Source organism: Megascapheus bottae, chromosome 1, assembly GCF_031878675.1.
Source record: "Megascapheus bottae isolate mThoBot1 chromosome 1, mThoBot2.hap1, whole genome shotgun sequence".
Taxonomy (NCBI): Eukaryota; Metazoa; Chordata; class Mammalia; order Rodentia; family Geomyidae; genus Megascapheus; species Megascapheus bottae.
This window is the reverse complement of record NC_143509.1, coordinates 97,552,266-97,573,654: the sequence shown is the minus strand read 5'-3', so window position 1 is coordinate 97,573,654 and position 21,389 is coordinate 97,552,266. Positions and strand designations below refer to the sequence as shown.

General features: G+C 40.9%; 2 protein-coding genes across 2 annotated transcripts in view; both read left to right on the top strand.

The window, feature by feature from the left end:
• The first annotated feature begins 24 nt into the window (after positions 1 to 24).
• Positions 25 to 815, top strand: Epcip (exosomal polycystin 1 interacting protein). The gene has a single exon (XM_090333662.1). The coding sequence runs from the start codon at positions 28 to 30 to the stop codon at positions 727 to 729; it is 702 nt and encodes a 233-aa protein (XP_090189788.1). The 5' UTR covers positions 25 to 27; the 3' UTR covers positions 730 to 815.
• A 6,476-nt stretch (positions 816 to 7,291) lies between these two features.
• Positions 7,292 to 21,389, top strand: part of Paxbp1 (PAX3 and PAX7 binding protein 1) — a 34,930-nt gene continuing 20,832 nt past the window's right edge. The window contains exons 1-7 of the mRNA XM_090348822.1: positions 7,292 to 7,652; positions 10,008 to 10,136; positions 12,040 to 12,216; positions 14,208 to 14,429; positions 14,971 to 15,074; positions 16,760 to 16,977; positions 17,502 to 17,691. Of these exons, the coding sequence (XP_090204948.1) occupies positions 7,304 to 7,652; positions 10,008 to 10,136; positions 12,040 to 12,216; positions 14,208 to 14,429; positions 14,971 to 15,074; positions 16,760 to 16,977; positions 17,502 to 17,691 (1,389 nt within the window). The 5' untranslated portion in view covers positions 7,292 to 7,303. The remainder of the gene's footprint in view (positions 7,653 to 10,007; positions 10,137 to 12,039; positions 12,217 to 14,207; positions 14,430 to 14,970; positions 15,075 to 16,759; positions 16,978 to 17,501; positions 17,692 to 21,389) is intronic.

Sequence of the window (21,389 nt, the reverse complement as noted above, 5' to 3'; positions counted from 1 at the left end):
TATTTCAGGTGAATAAACAACTGCCTCATGAAGCAGAAGCAGGGACCTTCTGGTCCATGCTGGACAAGAATGGCACCGCCTTCTAGCCGTTACCTCCTTTTAGTCAGTGCACTGGGGGTCTTTGCACTTGACCCATTCACGGAAGGCCAGGAGAACAGCACACTGATTTTCACCAAGGAAAATACCATTCGCAACTGCAGCTGCCCTGCAGACATCCGGGACTGTGACTACAGTCTGGCCAATCTGATCTGCAGCTGCAAAACCGTCCTGCCTTATGCAGTTGAGCAAACCAGCTACAGTGGCCACCTGACCATCTGGTTCACAGACACGTCCGCGCTGGGCCGCCTGCTCAACTTCACACTGGTCCAGGACCTGAAGCTTTCCCTGTGCAGCTCCCACACCCTCCCCACGGAGTACTTGGCTGTCTGTGGGCTGAGGAGGCTTCGCGTCAACACGGAGGCCAGGCGTCCCTTCACAGAGCAAAGCCTGCTCATCCGGAGCGGGGAGAATGGCCACTCCACAGGGGCATCCGTGTCCCTACACAAAAGCTGGCGAACGTGCATGTTTATTTCATTCCTAGACATGGCTCTTTTCAACAGGGACTCATCTTTAAAATCATATAGTATTGACAACGTTTCCAGCATTGCCAGTGACTTCCCCGACTTTTTTTATTTTAAGACCTTCCCAATGCCAAGCAACAAACGCTATGTTGTCACAGTCATTTACTAATATCGAACCTGTTTCTCACTATCTGGAACTTTGATAAACAATGAAGTATTTGAATAATAAAAAAAACTCTTGGACTAAGGCCATGAGATAGGTATATCTACCTCTAATTGTGTTTCTTCCTTCATCCCTCAATCCTATTTGAGCCCACTTACAAATATCTACTTATCTTTGCCCTATGCTCAAACTTAGGAACTATTTTGAAGAAGAAAATACATAGAAAGCCAAAATGAAAGATTCAGTCCTGAGAAAACCAGCTATAAGCTAGGTCTTTATAACTAGCAGCTCATGGAGAGATGTCAGATCATAGGGGAGAAAGCAGAGTCCACATCAGGAAGTACTTACCAGAATTCAGTATAGACATGAAATACAAGAAAGATATGGGGTTAGGAGTTTGGCCTAGTGGTAGAATGCTGGCCTAGCATTAATGAAGGCCCAGGTTCAATTCCTTGGTACCACATACATAGAAAAAAGCTGGAAGTGGTGCTGTGGCTCAAGTGTAGAGCTCTAGCCTTGAGAAAACCCAAGGACAGTGCTCAGGCCCTAGGCACTGAGGCCTTGAGTTTAAGTTCCAGGACTGGTAAAAATTTTTTTAAAATAATACAAAAATTAAAAAATAATGATAACATTCTTTCAAAATACAGTAGTTCTGGTTAGCCTTAGGGGATCCATTCCAAGATCCTAAAGAATGCCTGAAACTGCAGTTCATACTAAACCCTACTTATACTGTTAATTCCTCTACGTACTGACTTGGGATACAATTTAATTTATAAAGTAGGCACACTAAGAAAGCAACAGAAATTACAAGACATACAAAAAGTTTTGGGACTGTTTGCTCAATTGGTCTTACTTAAAAACATGTATTATGGGGCCGGGAGTTTGGCCTAGTGGTTAAAGTGCTTGCCTAGCATGCATGAAGACCCGGGTTCAATTCCTTGGTACCACATACATAGAAAAAAGCCGGAAGTGGTGCTGAGGCTCAAGTGGTAGAGCTCTAGCCTTGAGAAAGTCCAAGAACAGTGCTCAGGCCCTGAGCTCAAGCCCAGGACTGGCAAAAAAAAAATATGTATTATATTGTATTTACCCCTCTTCATCCAGTAATATTGTGAAGTAACATCACCATAACAAAAGAATCCTGATTTCTGTTTGATACCAATTTCCAGCATTGCTACTTTGTGCTTAGTGTTAAGGTCCTCATAAAGCAGAGGTTTCTTGAACAGAAGCAAGGCAATTCTGCAACCATCTGATCTGACAACTCAGACAGTGATTAACCGGTAATCAGTGTACATGATGTAGATATAACAGAGAAATGGCTCATGTCCAGGTGGAATGAGGCATAAGATTGAATTCATCATGCTTCCAAGAACAGCTTGAAATTTAAAATCTATGAGTTGTGAAACTAGATCTCCAAAACAATCAGCACAAATCAGGCTGGAAATCAGGCAAGGATAAGACACTGAGCTCAAAATTCAGTAAAACAAAAAACAAAAACATTTTCTGTACCTCAAACTTTTCTTAAGAGTATCGGCAAACTCCAGGGCAAGTTTCCTTCTAGTGATTCTCTCTCATTTCCTTATTTTTCACTGCAAATTTTATCTTTATTCCCAGTCATTGTTATCTCACCTAATTTTCCTCTTCCTTCATGTTCTCTTTTTTCTCTTGCTTCAGAAATCAGAACTGAAGATTATATCAGGGCAGGAGTGTGACCTAGTGGTAGAGTGCTTGCCTAGCATACACAAAGACCAGGGTTTGTACCTCATGCATCCAAAAAGTTGGAAGTGGTGGTGTGGCTCAAGTGGTAGAGCACCAGCCTTGAGAAAGCTCAAAGACAGTGCCAGGCTCTGAGTTCAAGCCCTGGGACTGTTCAAAAAGAAAAAAAGAAAAAGAAAAAAATATTAATGTCAACAGAACTATTAACTCAAATTAGGGAATGACTTGTAAAGTTAATGTACGAAAATGACTGAGATAACAAAGGAACTTTTAGTGCTCTGCCCATTTGGAAGTATAAGATTGGGTTAACCAAATGGCATTGTGCATGCTGATAAAAACCAGGCCGGGAGTTTGGCCTAGTGCTAGAGTGCTTGCCTAGCATGTTTGATTCCTCGGTACCACATACATAAAAAAAAGCAGGAAGTGGTGCTGAGGCTCAAGTAGTAGAGTGAGCTAGCCTTGAGAAATTCCAAGGACAATGCTCAGGCCCTGAGCTCAAGCCCAGGACTGGCAAAAAAAAAAAAAAAAAATTAAATGTTTACCACTGGACAAAGCAAAGTTCCTCTCACAGTGACCCAACTTGTGGTGAAGAGTACTATAATAACAGCCCAGGCACTAAAGTCTATGAAACTCATCTCCAATTAACCACCAGAAAATTGGAAGTGGCATTGTGGCTCAAGGGGTACGGCAGTAGCCTTGAGCTGAAGAGCTCGGAGACAACGCCCAGGTCCAGAGTTCAAGTCCCATGACTGATTAAAAAAACAAGGAATATTATAATGATTACATGGTGGCATGGCACTAGTGTGCCTCAGCATGATGCGTGTCTAGCACTTCTAACCTGGGGCTCAGGATACCACAAGAATCCATGACGATTGTGGTACTAGTGTCTAAGCTTAGACAGAGTGCAATGAAACACTATGGCATCTGTGATACCATAATGGTAAGAAATTATTTTCCTGAGAATCATCAGGAAGTCACAAGGTGACTGCAGTCATCACTTTTTTCTCTTCATCTTCACATAGGATAACTGAAAATAACCTGGAATTTCTATGTTTGCTTAATTAGTGGGGGATTTAACCATTCAGACTAATTAGCATGAGACCACAATGTCAGCATTTAAATTAGGCCAAAAGGAAAATCAAAGGATGAATTTTAATAGAAAAATGTAACGACCTCATTATTGACATTGTACTTTAGAGTTATCATTAAAGAGTCAGAAAAAAAAGACAAAGGGTAAAAATGAGAAAGCTAGAAAGATGTAAGTAAAAATACAACATATATATACTGTCATTAGTTATTGGAAATAATAACTAAATGAATATAAAAAGTGAATTTGAGTGGATGCTTACTAATAATGTACACAACTATATTTACGTTTGGTAACTTTTTATAGTTTAAAAGCCCTTTTACACAGTAAAAAGTGTTGAGGAGACCGAAAAAACAGAGAGACAGAGCATATGAGTTCAAAGGAAACTGAATAGAGTGCACAAGCTAACAAATAAACCTTTGAGAGGAAGAAAACTTTCATTTTCATGAGTGGAAGCAAGGAGGAGGAAGATATATACAACTATGTTTGTACATGTAGTTCTCAGTGAATAATTGTGAAGTTATAGGTTGGGCATGGTAGCACACATCTGTAATCCCAGCACTTGGGAAATTGAGATGGGAAGATCTCAAGTTTTTAAGCCTGGAATATTTAGTGAATTAGGAGCAAGCCTTGGTTATATAGTGAGACCCTGTCTCACAAAGAATTATGTACTTATTCATTGAGTATAGCATGCAAAGCTTTGAGAAGAGATAAGGCAGTTATATAAGCATCACCTCTCTTGTTATGGAAAGTTAAGATTAGTAAGAAGACGTATTAAGAACACTGGATGGATATACTTGCATCTGCAATCACTCACTTTGTGGATCTTGTCTTGTGTTTAGACATTTTAAAGCATTTACTGTTATTTTGGTGAGATGATAGGAGGAATTTGATGGGAAAGGAGCCTTGTGGCCATGGTTAACTCGAAGTGTGCTTATTCTTCTTAAACATCTCAGGGCTGGGATGTGGCTCTGTGGTAGAAAGCTAGCACACAATGTGGGTTATATCCCCACATTGGCTAAGGAAAAAGAAATCTTCCTTCTCTTTATTTATCAACAATGTTAAGTCTCTAGGCAATTCTTGACTTAGTTTTGTGCAATTTGTATTTTCCTGTTTGTGTTCTGTAGCATTTCTCTAACTGGTCCATAATATTCTCTCACATGGGCCAGGAGTTTGGCCTAGTGGTAGAGTGCTTGCCTAGCACACACGAAGACCCGGGTTCGATTCCTCAGTACCACCCACAGAGAAAAAAGCCAGAAATGGTGCTGTGGCTCAACTGGTAGAGATCTAGCCTTGAGAAAAGCCCAAGGACAGTACTCAGGCCCTGAGTCCAAGGCCCAGCACTGGCAAAAAAACTCTCATAATCAATTTGGGTTATTTTCTATAGCTAGTTATATCTAAACTTGTGTGTGTGTGTGTGTACATGATGCTACTGCATGAGGTTTAAGAGGTTTTTCTCCAATATTTTTTATTTTGTTGTATTTTAGTAGTGTCCGAGTTTGGATGCTTTATTATTACTTTTTGTTTCTTGATGTTTGGGGTATTTTTTATTTTTATTTTTGCTAGTCCTGGGCTTGAGCTCAAGGTCTGAGCACTGTCTTTGGACCACTTCCAGCCTTTTTAAAATTTCTTGTTTTTATTAAAGCATTTATTAACATAACTATTTGTGGGCCAAGTATAGTAAGTAGAAAGTGTAGGAACACTTACATTTTATAGTAGAGGCATAAATTGTACGACTTCTCTAAAGTGCAATTTAGAATTATCAAAATAAAAAATGTATACATTGGGATTCAGCAATACTAATTTTAGTACAACCTACAGTTAGGATAACTTTACAGTAACATTGATGATGGAGTGTAAGGGAGGGGAAATTTTCTTTCTTTCTTTCCTTTTGTGGGTCATGGGGCTTGAACTTGCCATGGGCACTGTCCCTGAGCTCTTCAGCTCAAGGTTACCACCCTACCCCTGGGCCTGGGCATTGTTCCAGAGTTCTTCTGAACAAGACTACCACGTTGCCTTGAGCCAAGCCCCATTTCCAGTTTTCTAGAGGTTAATTGGAGATAAGAATCTCAGGTTCTCTTGTGCCGGGGCTGGTTTTGAACCTTGATCCTCAGATCTCAGCCTCCTGAGTAGTTAAGATTACAGGCATGAGCCACCACGCCCAGGCGGAGGGAAATTTTCTACCCTCTGAAGCTTTGACAATTGAGTCTATGAAATAAACTGACAACAGGTTAACAAGATAAAAACCATTTTAATTATGGTGTAAAATGTACAGATGTTCCATGCACACACACACACACAAAAACCCAACCAAACAACAACAAAATGGGGCTGTGATCCACTCTGGTTGATATACCTCCAGTATAAGACACAATTAATTTGTTCGATGAGCCTCCTGGGAAGGGAGTTCTCTTTTGCAGGATTCTATCTTTAATATGCTAAACTCCAGAGAAAGCCTCCTAGCAACTGATGTGGAGGTGAGGTGCTGTGGAAGAAACGCAGGAAGGTTTAGAGAGATCTGAGTTCTCCTCTAGGTTAAAGGGCTCAACAAGCTCAAAATCTCATAGTTTGAGGTATCATTTTTTTTCCCCCCAGCACCCACAGAGACTAGAAATAATCCAAATCTCAAATGTCACAGGACTGGTGAAGTGAACAAGCACTTGGGCTTAAAAAAAATGAGATAAATCTTTAAGGAGTTGATGTAGACTATTCTCCAATTCCTGTTAGACTAAAAGTACCGTTTACATATTACTTGTGTAAAAAAAAAGGTAATTTACAACGCGAACGTTTGCTTTAATGAGACGCTGTTAAAACTGCCACCAGGAGGAGTATTCTGAATGCATTTTTTCTGCATCTTGAAACATGAAAAGGAATCCAGGAACACACGTGGACGCCGGCAGGATAGACTTGTTTCAAGTCCAATGTTGGGCAAGAAAGAGCAGGGGAGTTCAGCCTCGCAGGCCATCACCCTCAGGCCTGCCGCTTTGTGACACCAGCCTGAAAACGGTCAAAACATGTTCAACCCCCGCCTCCCCGCCATTTCCCCCTCCGTATGTTTCGGCGAACCACGAGTCACCGAAATTGCTAGTCAATTTGGCACTGCCGCTCGGTATGGCGGGTGGGAGGGGGAGACGACAGCCCAGGTAGACCAGGTGTCTACCGTCTCCGACCCTCCCCGCTTCCCCCCCCCCCCCCCCCCCCCCGTCCTGGGCCTGAACGCGGCAGAGATGCAAAGGATTCGCGGAGCTTCTGATAATCACCGGAGCGACACCTTCATGCCGTGGTTTTAGAGACACACTCTCCCGGGAGACACACGCGCTCCTTCCATACCTGGCGCGTCCACTCCCCACTCGGGCCCCGCACAGTCCTCGACGGGAGGTGGACTCATCGACAGCCGCGCGAAAGTGCGGAAGCCGTTCAGCAGCCAGATCTTCGCCAACAACCCGGGGCGCTCTCTCCTCCCATCTCTATGGTTGTCTTTGTGACCAGTTAAAGAGTCCCAGCGTTCGCTGCTCGTAGTCCTCCACGCCGGCAGAGGGCGATGCAGACACTGACGACAGACGCGGGATGCGCAGCGCTCTCTCTCGACTATTGAGGACGCGTGAGAGCGCCGGCGCACGCCCAGTCTGGGGTGCGCGGTGGAAGGAAGAGGCGGGGGGCGAGGAGCGGAGATTCGACCGGGTCTGAGCTCCCGCTAGCGCGCGTGCGCAGTCGCGGGCTGAGCGCGGCCGGGACTCCGTGCGGGATCTGGGGTGAGGCTGCTGTGCGGGGCTTGCGGGGATGTTCCGAAAAGCCCGGCGAGTGAATGTGCGCAAGCGGAACGACTCGGAGGAGGAGGAGCGGGAGCGCGAGGAGGAGCAGGAGCCACCACCGTTGTTGCCACCGCCGGCTACTGGCGAAGACCCGGGCCCTGGAGGAGGCGACCGGGCCCCCGGGGGCGATTCGCTGCTGGGCCCCGGACCGCTGCCCCTGCCGCCCCCCACGCTCACCCCTGGCCTCGGGGCGGAGGCCGGCGGAGGCTTTCCCGGAGGCTCGGAGCCCGGCAACGGGCTGAAGCCGCGCAAGAGGCCTCGCGAGAACAAAGAGGTGCCCAGGGCCAGCCTGCTGAGCTTCCAGGACGAGGAGGAAGGTAACCGCCGCGCCCCTAAAGCCCCGGCCCTCTCCCCCGCACCCCAGGGCCCCCCACCGGGGCGGGCGGGCGCGCTGGATGCCGCCCATCCCGGAACCCATGGGGCCCCTGGGCGCCCCTGCGCGGGCAGAGGCCCCGGGGCGCCCCTGCGCGGGCAGATCGTTCCCCTCCTCCGGCCTTCTGCTCTGAGTGGGGTTGGGTTCCCGCGCCGCCGGGAGCAGCCTGTACCATCATCTCCTCCTCCCCCCCATCCTCCCCTCCATCCTCCTCCTCCTCTCCCCCCTCCTCTGCCTCCGCCTGGACATTTTCTGCTGGAGCTGTGATCACTCATTCGAAGTGGAAAGCCAGTGCTCCCGGTCTTGCCCGCTTCCTGCTGGGTGTTTAGGAGAGAAGTTGATGTGTATTTATTTGTTCGTTGGTTACCGGTCTTGGGCCTTGAGCTCGGTCTGGACTCAGTCCTTGACCTTTTTTTTTTTTTTTTGGCTCAAGGCTAGCCTATCCCTGGAGCCACACAGCTCCACTTCATCCCCCTCAACTCCCCCCCTTTTCTCCCCCCCTCCCCCACTTCGAGCTTTTTGGTGGCAAATTGGAGATGAAAGTCTCGGGCAGGCTTTGAACTGCGGCGACTCTCAGATCTCTGCCTCCTGGAGCCAGGTAGGGTTACAAGTGTGAGCCCTCGGTGAGACCACGGTGAGAACATGATGTTTGGATCCCTGGTTTTTACTGCTGGCACTGGCTCCGAGCCCTACTTGCAGGCCACAGTGCCTGCGCCTCGTTTGGCATCCTTGACCAGGAGAGAACTAGATCCGAGAAGACTAGACTTGGCTCTTTGCTAAGTGTCCTTGGGACAGTTCTCAGGAACACGGAGGCTGTTTCTCCATTGAAGTAACTCGGGGCCTTGGGAACAGTGAAACAATAGATAGCTAAGGCAGTTTCTGTAATCTCCTGCAGTATGTCAGACCGGTCAACTTCAGGAGATTGAGATTTCTGATCGTCAATGAGCCTTTAAAAAGTTTACTTTCTGACCAGTTGAATTTGTGTAAATCAATCCCACGCTATAAAAAATGAGTTCATGAAGTTATGCGTCTCCGAATCAAGACACCGTCCTGTGTCTAGGTTAGGCAGTTTATCTTTGGCTTTTAAGTTAATTTTGTTTGAGAGGGATATGACCAGTTTATGTCTTTGATGACACACGGACTATTTGGTGAAGTGTTATGCACTTGACTTTTAAAATTTAAAATGGAAGAGGTTGGATAAGTCACTAAAAGTTATTTTTACAGTGATATATTCTAAGCATAGTCTTGAAATAACTGTGGGTTGGTGATGGATGCAAAGTTACTCAGACTTGTCAACACCTTTTGATTTTTTTTGTTTCAGATTCCTTAATAATTAGATTTATGTATGGGTATGCACACACTGGTATTGGGATTTAAACACAGGGCCTTAGCATTGCCCCTTAGCTTTTTTACTCAAAGCTAGAGCTCTACCACTTAAGCTCTACTTCTGGCTTTTTGGTGGTTAATTGAAGATAAGAATCTCATGGACTTTTCTGCTGGCATTGAACCTTAATCCTCAGATCTCAGCCTCCTAAATAGCTAGACTTACAGGTGGGAGCTAGTTTTTTTTTTTTTTTTGTATTTTTGCCAGTCCTGGGTTTGAGCTCAGGGCCTGAGCACTGTCCTTGGACTTTCTCAAGGCTAGAGCTCTACCACTTGAGCTTCAGCACCACTTCTGGCTTTTTTGTATGTATGTGGTACCAAGGAATCGAACCCGGGTCTTTATTCATGCTAGGCAAGCACTTTAACCACTAGGCCAAACTCCCAGCCCCGCTAGTTTTTTTTTTTTTTTTTTTAAAGAAACATGATTTTTTTTTTTTCCCCTCCTGAGATGGAAGGTTTTAAGGAAAACAAGCCATAAGTTTTGTTTATTTTTATATATTTTTTATTGTAATTAATAAAAGGGTTACACTATACATTATACAAATAGAAGGTGCATTACTTTGCAAACATTGATACACTTTCTCATGTCTTGGTCTCCATTTCCCTCCCCCCACCCCCTCCCCTCATCTTGTTTTCCTTCCTTCCCTATCCTATTTCAAATACAAACCATAAGTTTTTGTGAAATTACTTAAGTTTCACCTTACAAACCTTGAAATTTCGTACTGCCTATTAATTTATGAAGGTAAAACTTTAAATCTTGAGTCTATGATAAATTTAAAGTAACCAGATTATGGTGTGTTTGTATGTGTTTAATATATATGTTGCCTGTATGTGTTTATATATAATATATTTGTTGAAAGAAGGAAAAAGTATTTTTCTGGGAATGGTTGATACACACATCATTTATTTCTTTAAGAAAATGAAGAGGTTTTCAAAGTGAAGAAATCAAGTTACAGCAAAAAGATAGTAAAGTTGCTCAAGAAAGAATATAAAGAAGATCTTGAAAAATCAAAGATTAAGACAGAACTCAACTCAACAGTCGACAGTAAGTACTAATCAGATTCTTTTGAAATGATAAAAATCACACCCTTCTCAGTGATTTGAGAACTTAGTGTAACTTCATTCAAGTGTCTACTTTCAGTAGCAATATATACAGTTCAGTTACTCAATGCTCAGGCATTTGTGCGTTCCTCTTAAGAGATAGTTTCTTGGTGTTGGATTCTTACTGGTGTGTAGACTGCTGCCATACAGAGACAGTTTCTCATTTCAGCCTGAGGCAGGAATAGTCTTGTTTGAAAACAGGAACATAGATTCATAAAGATGAGTTTCCAAACCCTTTGGGGCTATTTTCAAAGTGGTTTAATTTTTTTTTTTTTTGTTGGTCGTGAGGCTTGACTGGCCTGGGCGCTGTCCATGAGCTCTTCAGCTCAAGGCTTCCACCCTACTCCTTAAGCCACAGCACCATTTCCTGTTTTCTAGTGGTTAATTGGAGATAAGAGTCTCATGGAGTTTAGTGCCTGGGCTGGCTTTGAACCATGATCCTCAGATCTCAGCCTCCTGAGTAGCTAGGATTGCAGGCATGAGCCACCAAGCCTGGCTAAAGTGGTTTACTTCTTAGAGAACGTTTAGAAATTTGATAAGCTTCATGTTGGTCATATTGCCACTCATCAGCCTTGTGAGTTAGGAGGCATACATTGTACTGATATCTCTCCCTCTCCCAAATTAAATTCAACCCACCAGCTTCCTTTCCCCTTGCTGTCCGGGTTATTTCCTAGGTTCTTACAGACTTAATAGGAACCAGAATGCTATCATCTCCAATTTTTTTTGTTGTTGTTTTTGTTTTGTTTTTTGTTTTCCCCAGTCCTGGGGCTTGAACTCAGGGCCTGGGCACTGTCCTTGGACACAACACCACTTCCCATTTTTCCGAGTATGTGGTACTGAGGAATCAAACCTAGGGCTTAATGCATGCTAGGTGAGTGCTCCACCACTAGACTGTGCTCCCGGCTCCAAAGAAATTGCTGGGGTTTTTTTGTTGTTGTTGTTGCTTTTGTTTCTTGCCAGTCTTGGGACTTGAACTCAGGGCCTGAGCACTGTCCTTGGTCTTTCTCAAGGCTAGAGCTCTACCACTTGAGTCATAGCACCACTTCCAGCTTTTTCTATGTATGTGGCATTACGGAATCCAACGTGGGTCTTTATGCATGCTAAACGAGCACTCTACTACTAGGCTAAACTCCCGGCACTCTGTCATCTCCAATTTGTAGTCTAGCAGAGAAAACATGCGAATATGTAACCTCAGTTTGAGTAAAGTACTAATGACTGGTCCAAAGGGTGACTGTAGTTTATTTTTTCAGAAGAGGACTGCTTCATAGAAAAGCAGGCAATCAAGTTGGATTTTGATAAGTGAACTTTCAGAAAATAGAAGGAAACTATGTATGTAGCATCAAAGATTTGAATGTTTAGGGAAGGAGCAAGTACATGCCAGGACAAAGTAGATGATTTTTGAAGGAAACAGTTTAAAGGTTTAGTATGCATGATAGACTGTTGGTAGATTATAAACGATGTTTGGTATGCAGTAAGGGGATTAGAGTTGGTACTACCAAAATGGTGACATGACAAACACCTTCTGAACCTTTACATTAGTATTAACATGGAATGGGGAGAGATTGGAGGCCTAAAGCAGTTTAAACTCCAGCGCCAGTTTTAATCCATTAATAATGGGTTTATAGAGATCTCACTTGAGATCTTTCCCTTGCTCTGGGAAATTGTTGAATGAGTTAGAAGTTGTTACTGTGAGTGCGGGAGAAGAAATGGAAAGCAAAAGATTAGTTGGGAAACATCCAAAAGTAAATTGATAGACCTAATATATACTTTTGCTGTTAATTTTGAAAGAAACAGCCAAGTGTGAGCTTATTTTAAATATATTTTAATTGCTTCTTTTACCAATTCAGATGACCAAGCTTTGGACAAAGCAGGGCGCGTTAAGGACACAAGTCAAGAAGATGGAGTTCTCATCAGTGAGCACGGGGAAGATGAGATGGACATGGAGAGTGAGAAGGAGGAAGAAAAACCCAAGGCTGGCGGGGCATTCTCAAATGCCTTGTCTTCTTTGAATGTTCTACGTCCAGGTGTGTACCTGCAAAACTTTCTCAAAGATGGATTATTTCTTTTTGGTGGTACTGGGGTTTGAACTCAGGGCTTCTCATGTGGTAGATAGTCACTGTGTTGCTGAACAGAGCCTCCATCCTGTTCTTTGTTTGTTTTTAATATTAAAATTTTGGCAGGGTACTGGTAGTTCATGCCTGTATTGCTAGCTACTCAGGAGGCTACTCAGTTCAAAGCCAGCCTGGGCAGGAAAGGCCCTGAGACTCTTATCTCCAGTTAACCACCAGAAAAGCAGAAGTGGTACTGTAGTTCAGTGTGGTAGAGCACTAGCCTTGAGCTGAAGAGCACAGGGACAGCACCCACGACCGACAGAAAAAAAAATGTTAGGAAAGGTTGCTGTGTAGAGGAGTTACATTACATAAGTCAGGTAATGGGCTTATTTCATTTTGGATAATGTTACCCCTTCCCTTGCTCTCTCCCATTTTTTTTCTCCAGTCTCCACCGGTAAGTTGTATAGTTCATTTTCAACATAGTGTTTAGTGAGCACCATTGCTGCATTTTGTTACCTTTTGTCTCTTCATTTCTGTGTACCCCCATTACCCTCCTCCCAAAGACAGATAATGCTTTAATTATTTCTGAGATAAAGTCTTATTTCCTTACCTGCTTTAGGCTTCCCCTTGTAGTGGGATAGCTCATGCTATCATACCTAGCTTTCTGCTCTTCTGCCCAGGCTGGCTTGGAACTTCAGTCTTTTAGACAAATTTAAGCGTAAAAAAACTATTAATGTAACATTTAAAAATACCTACTTTGGACCTCCCTAGTGGATATCAAATTGTTGTAGTCCTCATAGGAAGCTATTTTGCAACAGGAATAGATTTCTAGATGCTCTTACCCTTGACTTTATAATTCCATATCATGGCTTAATTGCAGTACTGGTGCAAAAGGTAAAGGAGGAAAAAAGTCTCCCGGGAAGATCAAGACTAGTAAATTACAGTATATTTACTTGGTGTCACAATAGCAATTAGATCAGTAGCAAAGGATTAATTCTTGCTGTAGGTGAAAAGTCAGTCACTTTATATATTTAATTATGCTTTTCAGTGAATACTGCTAAATTCTTAAAAATTATGTGTATGTAGAACAACATGAAGAAAAATGTAATGGTTTAATATAAAGAGCAGTTAGTCACGAAAATACATTTTTAGTATGCGTAATATATAAGCTATAAAAATATTTGCAAGAGAAATGCAGTATAAATCAAGTACTTTTTTGTCATGAAATTGTAGGCACCATTTTATCAGTTTTCCATTTTATTAATACTTAATCATTTTCAATTCTTAAAAATGAAAAACTATAAATTAAAAAAAGGCTGGATTGTAGATGATGTTTGGGACAGATTACCAGTAGTGAATATTAAAACATTACCGTGGCCAGGCTTGGTGCCTCATGCCTGTAATCCTAGCTACTCAGGCTGAAATCTGAGGATCATGATTCAAAGGCAGTCTGGGCACTAAAAGCCATGAGATTCTTAGGTTCAGTTAACCACCAGTAAATCAGACATGGAGCTGTACCTCAAGTGGTAAAGGGCTAGAGCTACAAAAGCTCAGGTACAATGTTCAGGGCCTGAGTTCAAGACCCAGTAATAAGCTGGGTGCCTGTGATTCACAGCTATAATTGTAACTACCCAGGAGGTAGAGTTCTGAGGATCACAGTTCAAAGCCAGCCTAGGTAGGAAAGTGTGAGATTCTTACTTCCACCAAAAAACTGGAAGTGGAGCTGTGACTCAAAGTGGTAGAGCACTAGCTGTGAGCACAAAGCTTAGGGATAGTACCCAGGCCCTGGGTCAAGCCCCATTATAGATCCTACCCCCCCCCCCCAAAAAAAAGGATCCAGTACCAGCAAAAACCAAAAAAAAGCATTACTGGAACATGTCTATGTTAGGTTATATTATTCTTCATATTCTCAGAAAGAGATTTCATACACCTGTCATATTTTATAATTAATCATTTGGTTACAGGAGAAATTCCAGATGCAGCATTTATACATGCTGCAAGAAAAAAGCGTCAAATGGCCCGGGAACTAGGGGATTTCACTCCTCATGATAATGAACCCGGTAAAGGCCGCCTTGTCCGAGAAGATGAGAATGATGCCAGCGATGATGAAGATGACGATGAGAAACGCCGTATAGTTTTTTCTGTGAAAGAAAAGTCACAAAGACAAAAAATTGCCGAGGAAATAGGTAACTTGATGTTTCAGGATAGTAATCCCCCTGCACTGCTGCATTGTTCTTAATTGTGATTTGATTTTTATAGTAGAATGAAAAGCTGGGAGACTTATTTGGTAAAGGTCTGTTTCTTGAAAATTTGAAAACTAGCATAATAGTGATAATATTTAAACATTTATCTGTGGCTAGTATTACTCTGTGTATATATAGTTATATATACATGTGTATATATATATATATGTGTGTGTGTGTGTATATTCCTCTCAATATTTGTAAGAAATAGGTGGTTTTGTCCTTCCCTGTGTTAGCCTAATGTCCAACTTACAGAAATTAATAAACTGATCAACTATTTTGACAATTACCTTAGCTACTAAGGGTGTTGTGATTTTGGCAGACAATGTCAGCAGTGTCCAATGAGAGAGACCGTAGAATATATTTTGGTCAGACTTAAGTTACTAATAGTAATAATAATAATAACAATAGCTTGATTCTTGTGACTAGGACCCTTCTGCTTTTTGGGTATTAAATAATTTCCTGTGTGGCTCCTGGCTTGTAGGTATTGAGGGGAGTGATGATGATGCTTTAGTCACTGGAGAACAGGATGAAGAGCTCAGCCGCTGGGAACAAGAACAGATAAGAAAAGGAATTAATATCCCTCAGGTAAAAAGAGTATACATTTAAAAATAGATTAAAAGCCTTTTTGTCCTCTTGTTAAAACGAAAACTATATAAAGTAGAAGAAAATAACTATTTAGAAGTATATAACAATATAGAATTTATATAAACTATGTAGAACCTTTGTCATTCCTTCAAATAGTATCATCCAGAAGACTGCATGAGATTATGTATCCAATACAAGAAGACCATTTAAAATTACAGACAAGAGAATTTTCACTTTTTTTTTTTTTTTTTTGGGTGGGTCATGGGTCTTGAAGTAGGCCTAGGCGCTGTCCCTGAGCTCTTCAGCTCAAGGCCACTACCCTATCCTGGAGCCAAGCCCCACTTCCTATTACCTAGAGGTTAATTTGGAGATGAGTCTCAGGTCCTTTTGTGCCCAGGCTGGCTTTGAAGCTTGATCTTCAGATCTCAGCCTCCTAAGTAGTTAGGATTACAGGCCTGGCCACTGCTAGCCCCCAGCTAGAATTTTCGATTTCTTAGATTAGTGTTTTTCAAAGTAGTCCATTGGCTATGGCCATCAGTCCATCAGTCACACCTAAGAGCACTGTTGAAAGGCAAAGTTTCAAATCAGAAACTAAACACTGTGCCTAGCAATCTGATGAAGAAGCCTGCTAGATGATTGTGATATTCAGTACAATTTGAGAACCACTGATTTAGATAGATAATTTTTTCTTAGATACCTTATTTTTTCTGACAAAAATTATTTAGAAGAAAATGAATGGGTTTTTCATAAACATATATTCTTAGTGAAACAAATGAAAAATACCTCTACAAATGCTAAGAGCAATTTTTATAGCAGAAAATAGCAAAGTTGCATAGTGTAAACTTAAAAAAATTGTGTTTGTTTTATATTTATTAGAATTTGTATGTATTTTGATACCTAGCTAGTTAGGAGGCTGAGGTCTGAGAGTCGTGATTCAAAGCCAGTCCAGGTAGAAAAGTCCATGAAACTGAATAGACTACTCAGAAAATGCTGAAAGTGGTGCTGTGGCTCAGGTGATAGAGAGCTAGCCTTGAGCACAGAGTGGCTCAGGGATAGTGCCCAGGCCTTGAGTTAAAGCCTCAGGACTGGCAAAAAAGGGGCAGGGGGAAAGGAAACAATATAAGGAATGTGTTTGACCTAGTTATCAGGGATCTTAAGTTGTAATCTATAGATTGTCCATTCTCTGACCTTGGACAAGCTCATTAGCCTCTTCTACTGATAAAATGGTGGCCCAGGATTATTTTTATATCCCTTTTAGGTCTAAATTGAATTTTTTATTTATATTATTTATTTGTTTGTTTTTGCCAGTCCTGGACCTTGAACTCAGGGCCTGAGCACTATCCTTGGACTTTCCTCAAAGGTAGCACTCTGCCATTTGAGCCCCAGTATCACTTCTGGCTTTTCTATATATGTGGAGTACCAAGGAATCGAACCTGGCTCTTCGTGCATGCTAGGCAAGCACGCTACCACTAGGCCAAACTCCCAGCCCTAAATTGAAATTTAGTGATTCCATCAAGAAATCAGACATTCTTTCAACTCTACTTTTAGTTGACTTCTGAGAATTGTACAGTTGCTCATTTTAATTACATACTGTCTGGGAAATGGGTATTTTAATCATTGTCACCCCTAATGATGCTTTAAGTTCAGCCTTTTTTTTTTCCCATATATATCCATTTCTTTTCTAGGTTCAAGCAAGTCAGCCCACAGAAGTGAATATGTACTACCAGAACACGTACCAGACAATGCCTTATGGGTCATCCTATGGCATACCATACAGTTATACCACTTATGGATCATCAGATGCCAAATCTCAAAAATCAGATAACACAGTCCCTTTCAAAACTCCCAGTAATGAGATGACTCCCGTTACTATTGATTTGGTAAAGAAACAGCTTAAAGACAGGTAGGGCAGATCAACTTCTTAAAGACCTGTCCTCTAGCTTTCTGTTCCCTCAGGCAACATGTAGTCTGGGGTAGCAGATACAGAATATCGGCAAAGAAGATTCACTGGCCCACTTTCCAGAACTTAACAGAAGATGACATCATACTTTGTTCTGCTACATTCTTGGATTACTTCCGTGGAAGCCTCGAAAATTTAGAAAAAAAAAAATGTCACTCCATGGTCATGTTGAAGACAGTTTTGAATTTGCACCTTTTGGACTCCAGAATGTAGTCAAGATATGGGGGGGAAAGCAAGACAATTTTGATGATTAGCACATCAAATAACTGCGTATTAAGTCTGGAAACTGCTTTTTTTAAAAAAATTATTTTTTTGAGAGAAAGAGCAGTACAGATGAAAAGATGGCATTCCAAGTATCTTTATGTTCTAGCAGTGGAACTAAATGCATTATAATAATAATTGCAAGAGTCCCGACAGCACAGACTTTTTGGATGTAAATGTTATATTTATCCTTTTGTGTTCTTAAGGTTGGATTCCATGAAAGAATTGCACAAAACAAATCGACAGCAGCATGAGAAACACCTGCAAAGCCGAGTGGACTCCACGAGGGCTATTGAGAGATTAGAAGGGTCTTCTGGGGGTATTGGTGAACGGTATAAATTTTTGCAAGAAATGCGAGGGTATGTCCAAGACTTGCTTGAGTGTTTCAGTGAAAAGGTAAGAATGCAAAAATATTAATCTCTTTGAATAAGGCAATAATAAAGAGGTCTAGATGGCCATATGTAGACCATTCTGTAATTCTCAGTATCCACTGAATTCAGCCTTCTTTGCTTCATTAGTGGCTTCTTTCTTGGTATATTAGTTATATTGGGAACAGAAAATGAAAATACTACAGAGTACAGGGAGTGGCAGATTAGGCCTTTGCTGAATGGCTAGTATGAGACTTGTGATCAAATTTTTCATTTTTATGCTTCAGTTTTAAGCTTAGTTTTAAATTATTCCTGTAAATCTAAATATGTATGATTGTTAATAGTGTAAAAAATGCATAGCTAGATTTCAGTAGTTTTTATTTTTTTACCCAAAGTACTTGATTGCCATTGTTCTTCGTTTTTATTTAAATAAGCCATGTATCTTTATTCATTTCAGAATCCATTAAGTATTTCTTTTGCAGCCTCATTTCCAAATTCATTTTTTAGTATCAAAAGTAACATTTTTTTTGCATTCTTTTACCATTTTGTTCACATTTTAAAAAATTAGCTGCTTGCAGCTAACTTCTCAGATAACCTCTTGATTTTTCTTTAGGATAGATGTACTGTTTATATTAGGCCTGTAAGCATTTGTGGACTCCATAGCCTTTAAAAAAATTGAAATCAGCTGAGTGAGGTGGCTCACGCCTGTAATCCTAGTTATTCAGGAGGTTGAGATCTGAGGATCATGCTTCAAAGCCAGCCAGGCACTTATCTCCAAGTAATTAAGGACTAGAAAACTGGAAGTGGCGATGTGGATCTAGGGGTAGGTGTTAGCCTTGAGCTGAAGAGCTCAGGGACAACGCCCAGGCCCAGAGTTCAAGCCCCATGACCAAAAAAAAAAAAATTAAATCATGGTCCTTAAATGTCTTGTCATTTAACTTTGGATTGGAGGGCACATTTCCTTTTATCACTGACTAGGATTAGCATAGAAACTACAAACTAACAGTATGGTCAAATAGGTGTTTTAACTTTAGATTGTCTTTGCTGATTGTTTTGGTATTATAAAACTACATGCTTGCACAAGAACTTGTCTTTCTGGTGGATTTTGATGGTTTTCTACCATGCAGGATGACTGTGTCACCCTTTCCTCTCCATAGGATTTATCCATGTTTTTGTTGTATTGCCTGGTTTCCTGGTTTCTGGAAAGATGGTTTCTGGAAAGACAATGGGCAGTCTAAGCTATGGCATTTTTTGTGGCAGAACAGTTGCTGGGGAGTGGGGAGGAAGAATGAGCTTGACTGTATTCCTCAGGGGAGGGGCTGGAGTCAGGAATGGAAGTGGGAGGTATGTGTCAGAGCTGCCTAGAGAAAGGATCTTGGTCCAAAATGATACTTTGTGAGATTTGTCCCTAGGAATTGCTGCATTTGAAGTATCTTGGCCTTTGCTGTGGAATTTACTTGAATAAACATATTCCAAATTGTACACACAATACTAAAAAATTGACATTAGGATAGCCTGCTAGATGACACCATTCTTGAATTAAAAACAAGAATAGGACACTGTTTCCAGTGCTGAATTAGTAGTGTGCTTTATTCTTCCTTGATTATTCTGTTCCTGGACAACTCATGGCTAATCATGGCTGTTCGTGGAGATATGTAGTGGCTACATTTTAATTAAAAGGGTAGATAATACTGTGTTTTAAACATGTTTTATTTTATTCTGACATCTTCATATGCATTCAGTTATGTTAAGACTATGTTGCCTGGCTGGGAGTTTGGCCTAGTGCTAGAGTGCTTGCCTAGCATGCACAAAGGCCCAGTTCAATTCTTCGGTACCACATACATAGAAAAAAGCCAGAAGTGGTGCTGTGGTTCAAGTAGTAGAGCACTAGCCTTGAGAAAACCCAAGGACAGTGCTCAGGTCCTGAGCCCAAGCCCAGGACTGGCCAAAAAAAAAAAAAAACGTGTTGTCAAACTGATTGAATCATTTTAAAAATATTTGGGAATAAGAAGTATTTAAAAAAAAAGGATTTAGAAACAATTGAATAGATTTGAATATTTGATTTAGTTACTATACTAAAAATACTCTTTCAAACTCAGACATGAATATCTTTTTTTTCTTTTAGAAAAGTTTAAGTGATGTTTGAATTTAGATTTTAAATGACTTGTAAAGCATTCGTTTTTTGTTTCTCTTCTAGTATTATTTCTGGTGTTCTTTGCCTGAGATTTGGCCCCAAAACAATAATTACAATGTTAGTTTTGAGTTTGGAAAGGGTAAAATAATTTGTCTTGATGAAGACTTGAGATAAACAAATCACTATTGGTAGTGAGTGAGAGTTGTTAAAAATGAGTTTGAAATATTTCTTTGAATTTTTCTGTAAGCTTTGTTAAAAAGCAATCCAAGTAACTACAAAGAAAAATTGCATGACCAGAATCTTAATTTCACATTGGATAATTAAAATTCTATCGTGCCAGTTCAAATGTGTGCTTACAGTTAGAGAAATGTAAATGTCCAAGACTGAAAGAATGCATCTAAGGTCTGTAGTCTGTCAGGTTAAAAGAAAAGAGGGGAAGGGAAATGGCAAGAGGTGGAGAGATGGTTACAACAATAGGGCAGTAATTGCTTTAAGAAAATAAGATTACATTACAATTTAATGGTAGATTCCCTGGACTGAGCTGTCGAGAACAATCATGGCAGATTTGGGGATATTATTGCCTATGGTGTGGCAAAGAAAAATGACTCCATTACCATTATTTTGATCTTTCTGTGAACATTTGCCACTTTTGCAATGGAATCATACACACACATACGTATCTATCTATATATATATATATATATAAATTGATTTTATTGTGGACATCTTTGTATTCCACCTGCTTTTTTTTTTTTTTTTTTTTTAATTTTCCGTTTGCAGTTTGTTCAGTTCAGGAAGCTGCTATAACACTTGGTGCCAGTGTTACCAAATTCTATTGTGTTTTCCTTTGCACTAACCATCAGGAAACTAGAATTTCTGGTTTCCTCAGGTATGTTTAGTGGTTGTTAGTGTTTGTGAAAGTTTCATAGCTTTTGGTTATTATATAAGGTCTTTATAAACCAAGCTTTCTGCTTTTTTAATAAAAAATTGTGTATCTTGGAGCTGGGAGTGTGGCCTAGTGGTAGAGTGCTTGCCCAGCATGCACAAGCCCTGGTTTGATTCCTCGATACCACATACACAGAAAAGGCTGGAAGTGGTGCTGTGGCTTAAGTGATAGAGAACTAGCTTTGAGAAAGCCCAAGGACAGTGTCTAGCTCAGTGTCCAGCTCAAGCCCCAGGACTGGTGAAAAAAAAAAAAAAAAAGAAAAAAAATTGGATCTCATTCCATAAACTTTTCTATATGAATCAAGTATATTTTTACTTTACAATCAGAAATTTACAATATGGAAAAATTTAAACATTTGATGGGAAGAGAACTTGTTAAGTTTAGAGATGTATTGATTTTTGATAGGTTGTAATAGCTAGAAATTTTTCAGCCCTAGTTATTAGTTGGTTTACGTAGAAAATACGGAATTAAGGTGCAAAATTGTATAATAGATTGTTATAGGCTACTTAGTACATTCTGAATGGCAGATCAGTTTAAATGTCCAAAGTCAGGCAGGTAATAAGTAGACATTTGTTCTTACTTACTCATAGAACTGTTGTGGGTTGATTGATTAATTGACATTGAATAGTTGATAATGGTTTTTGGA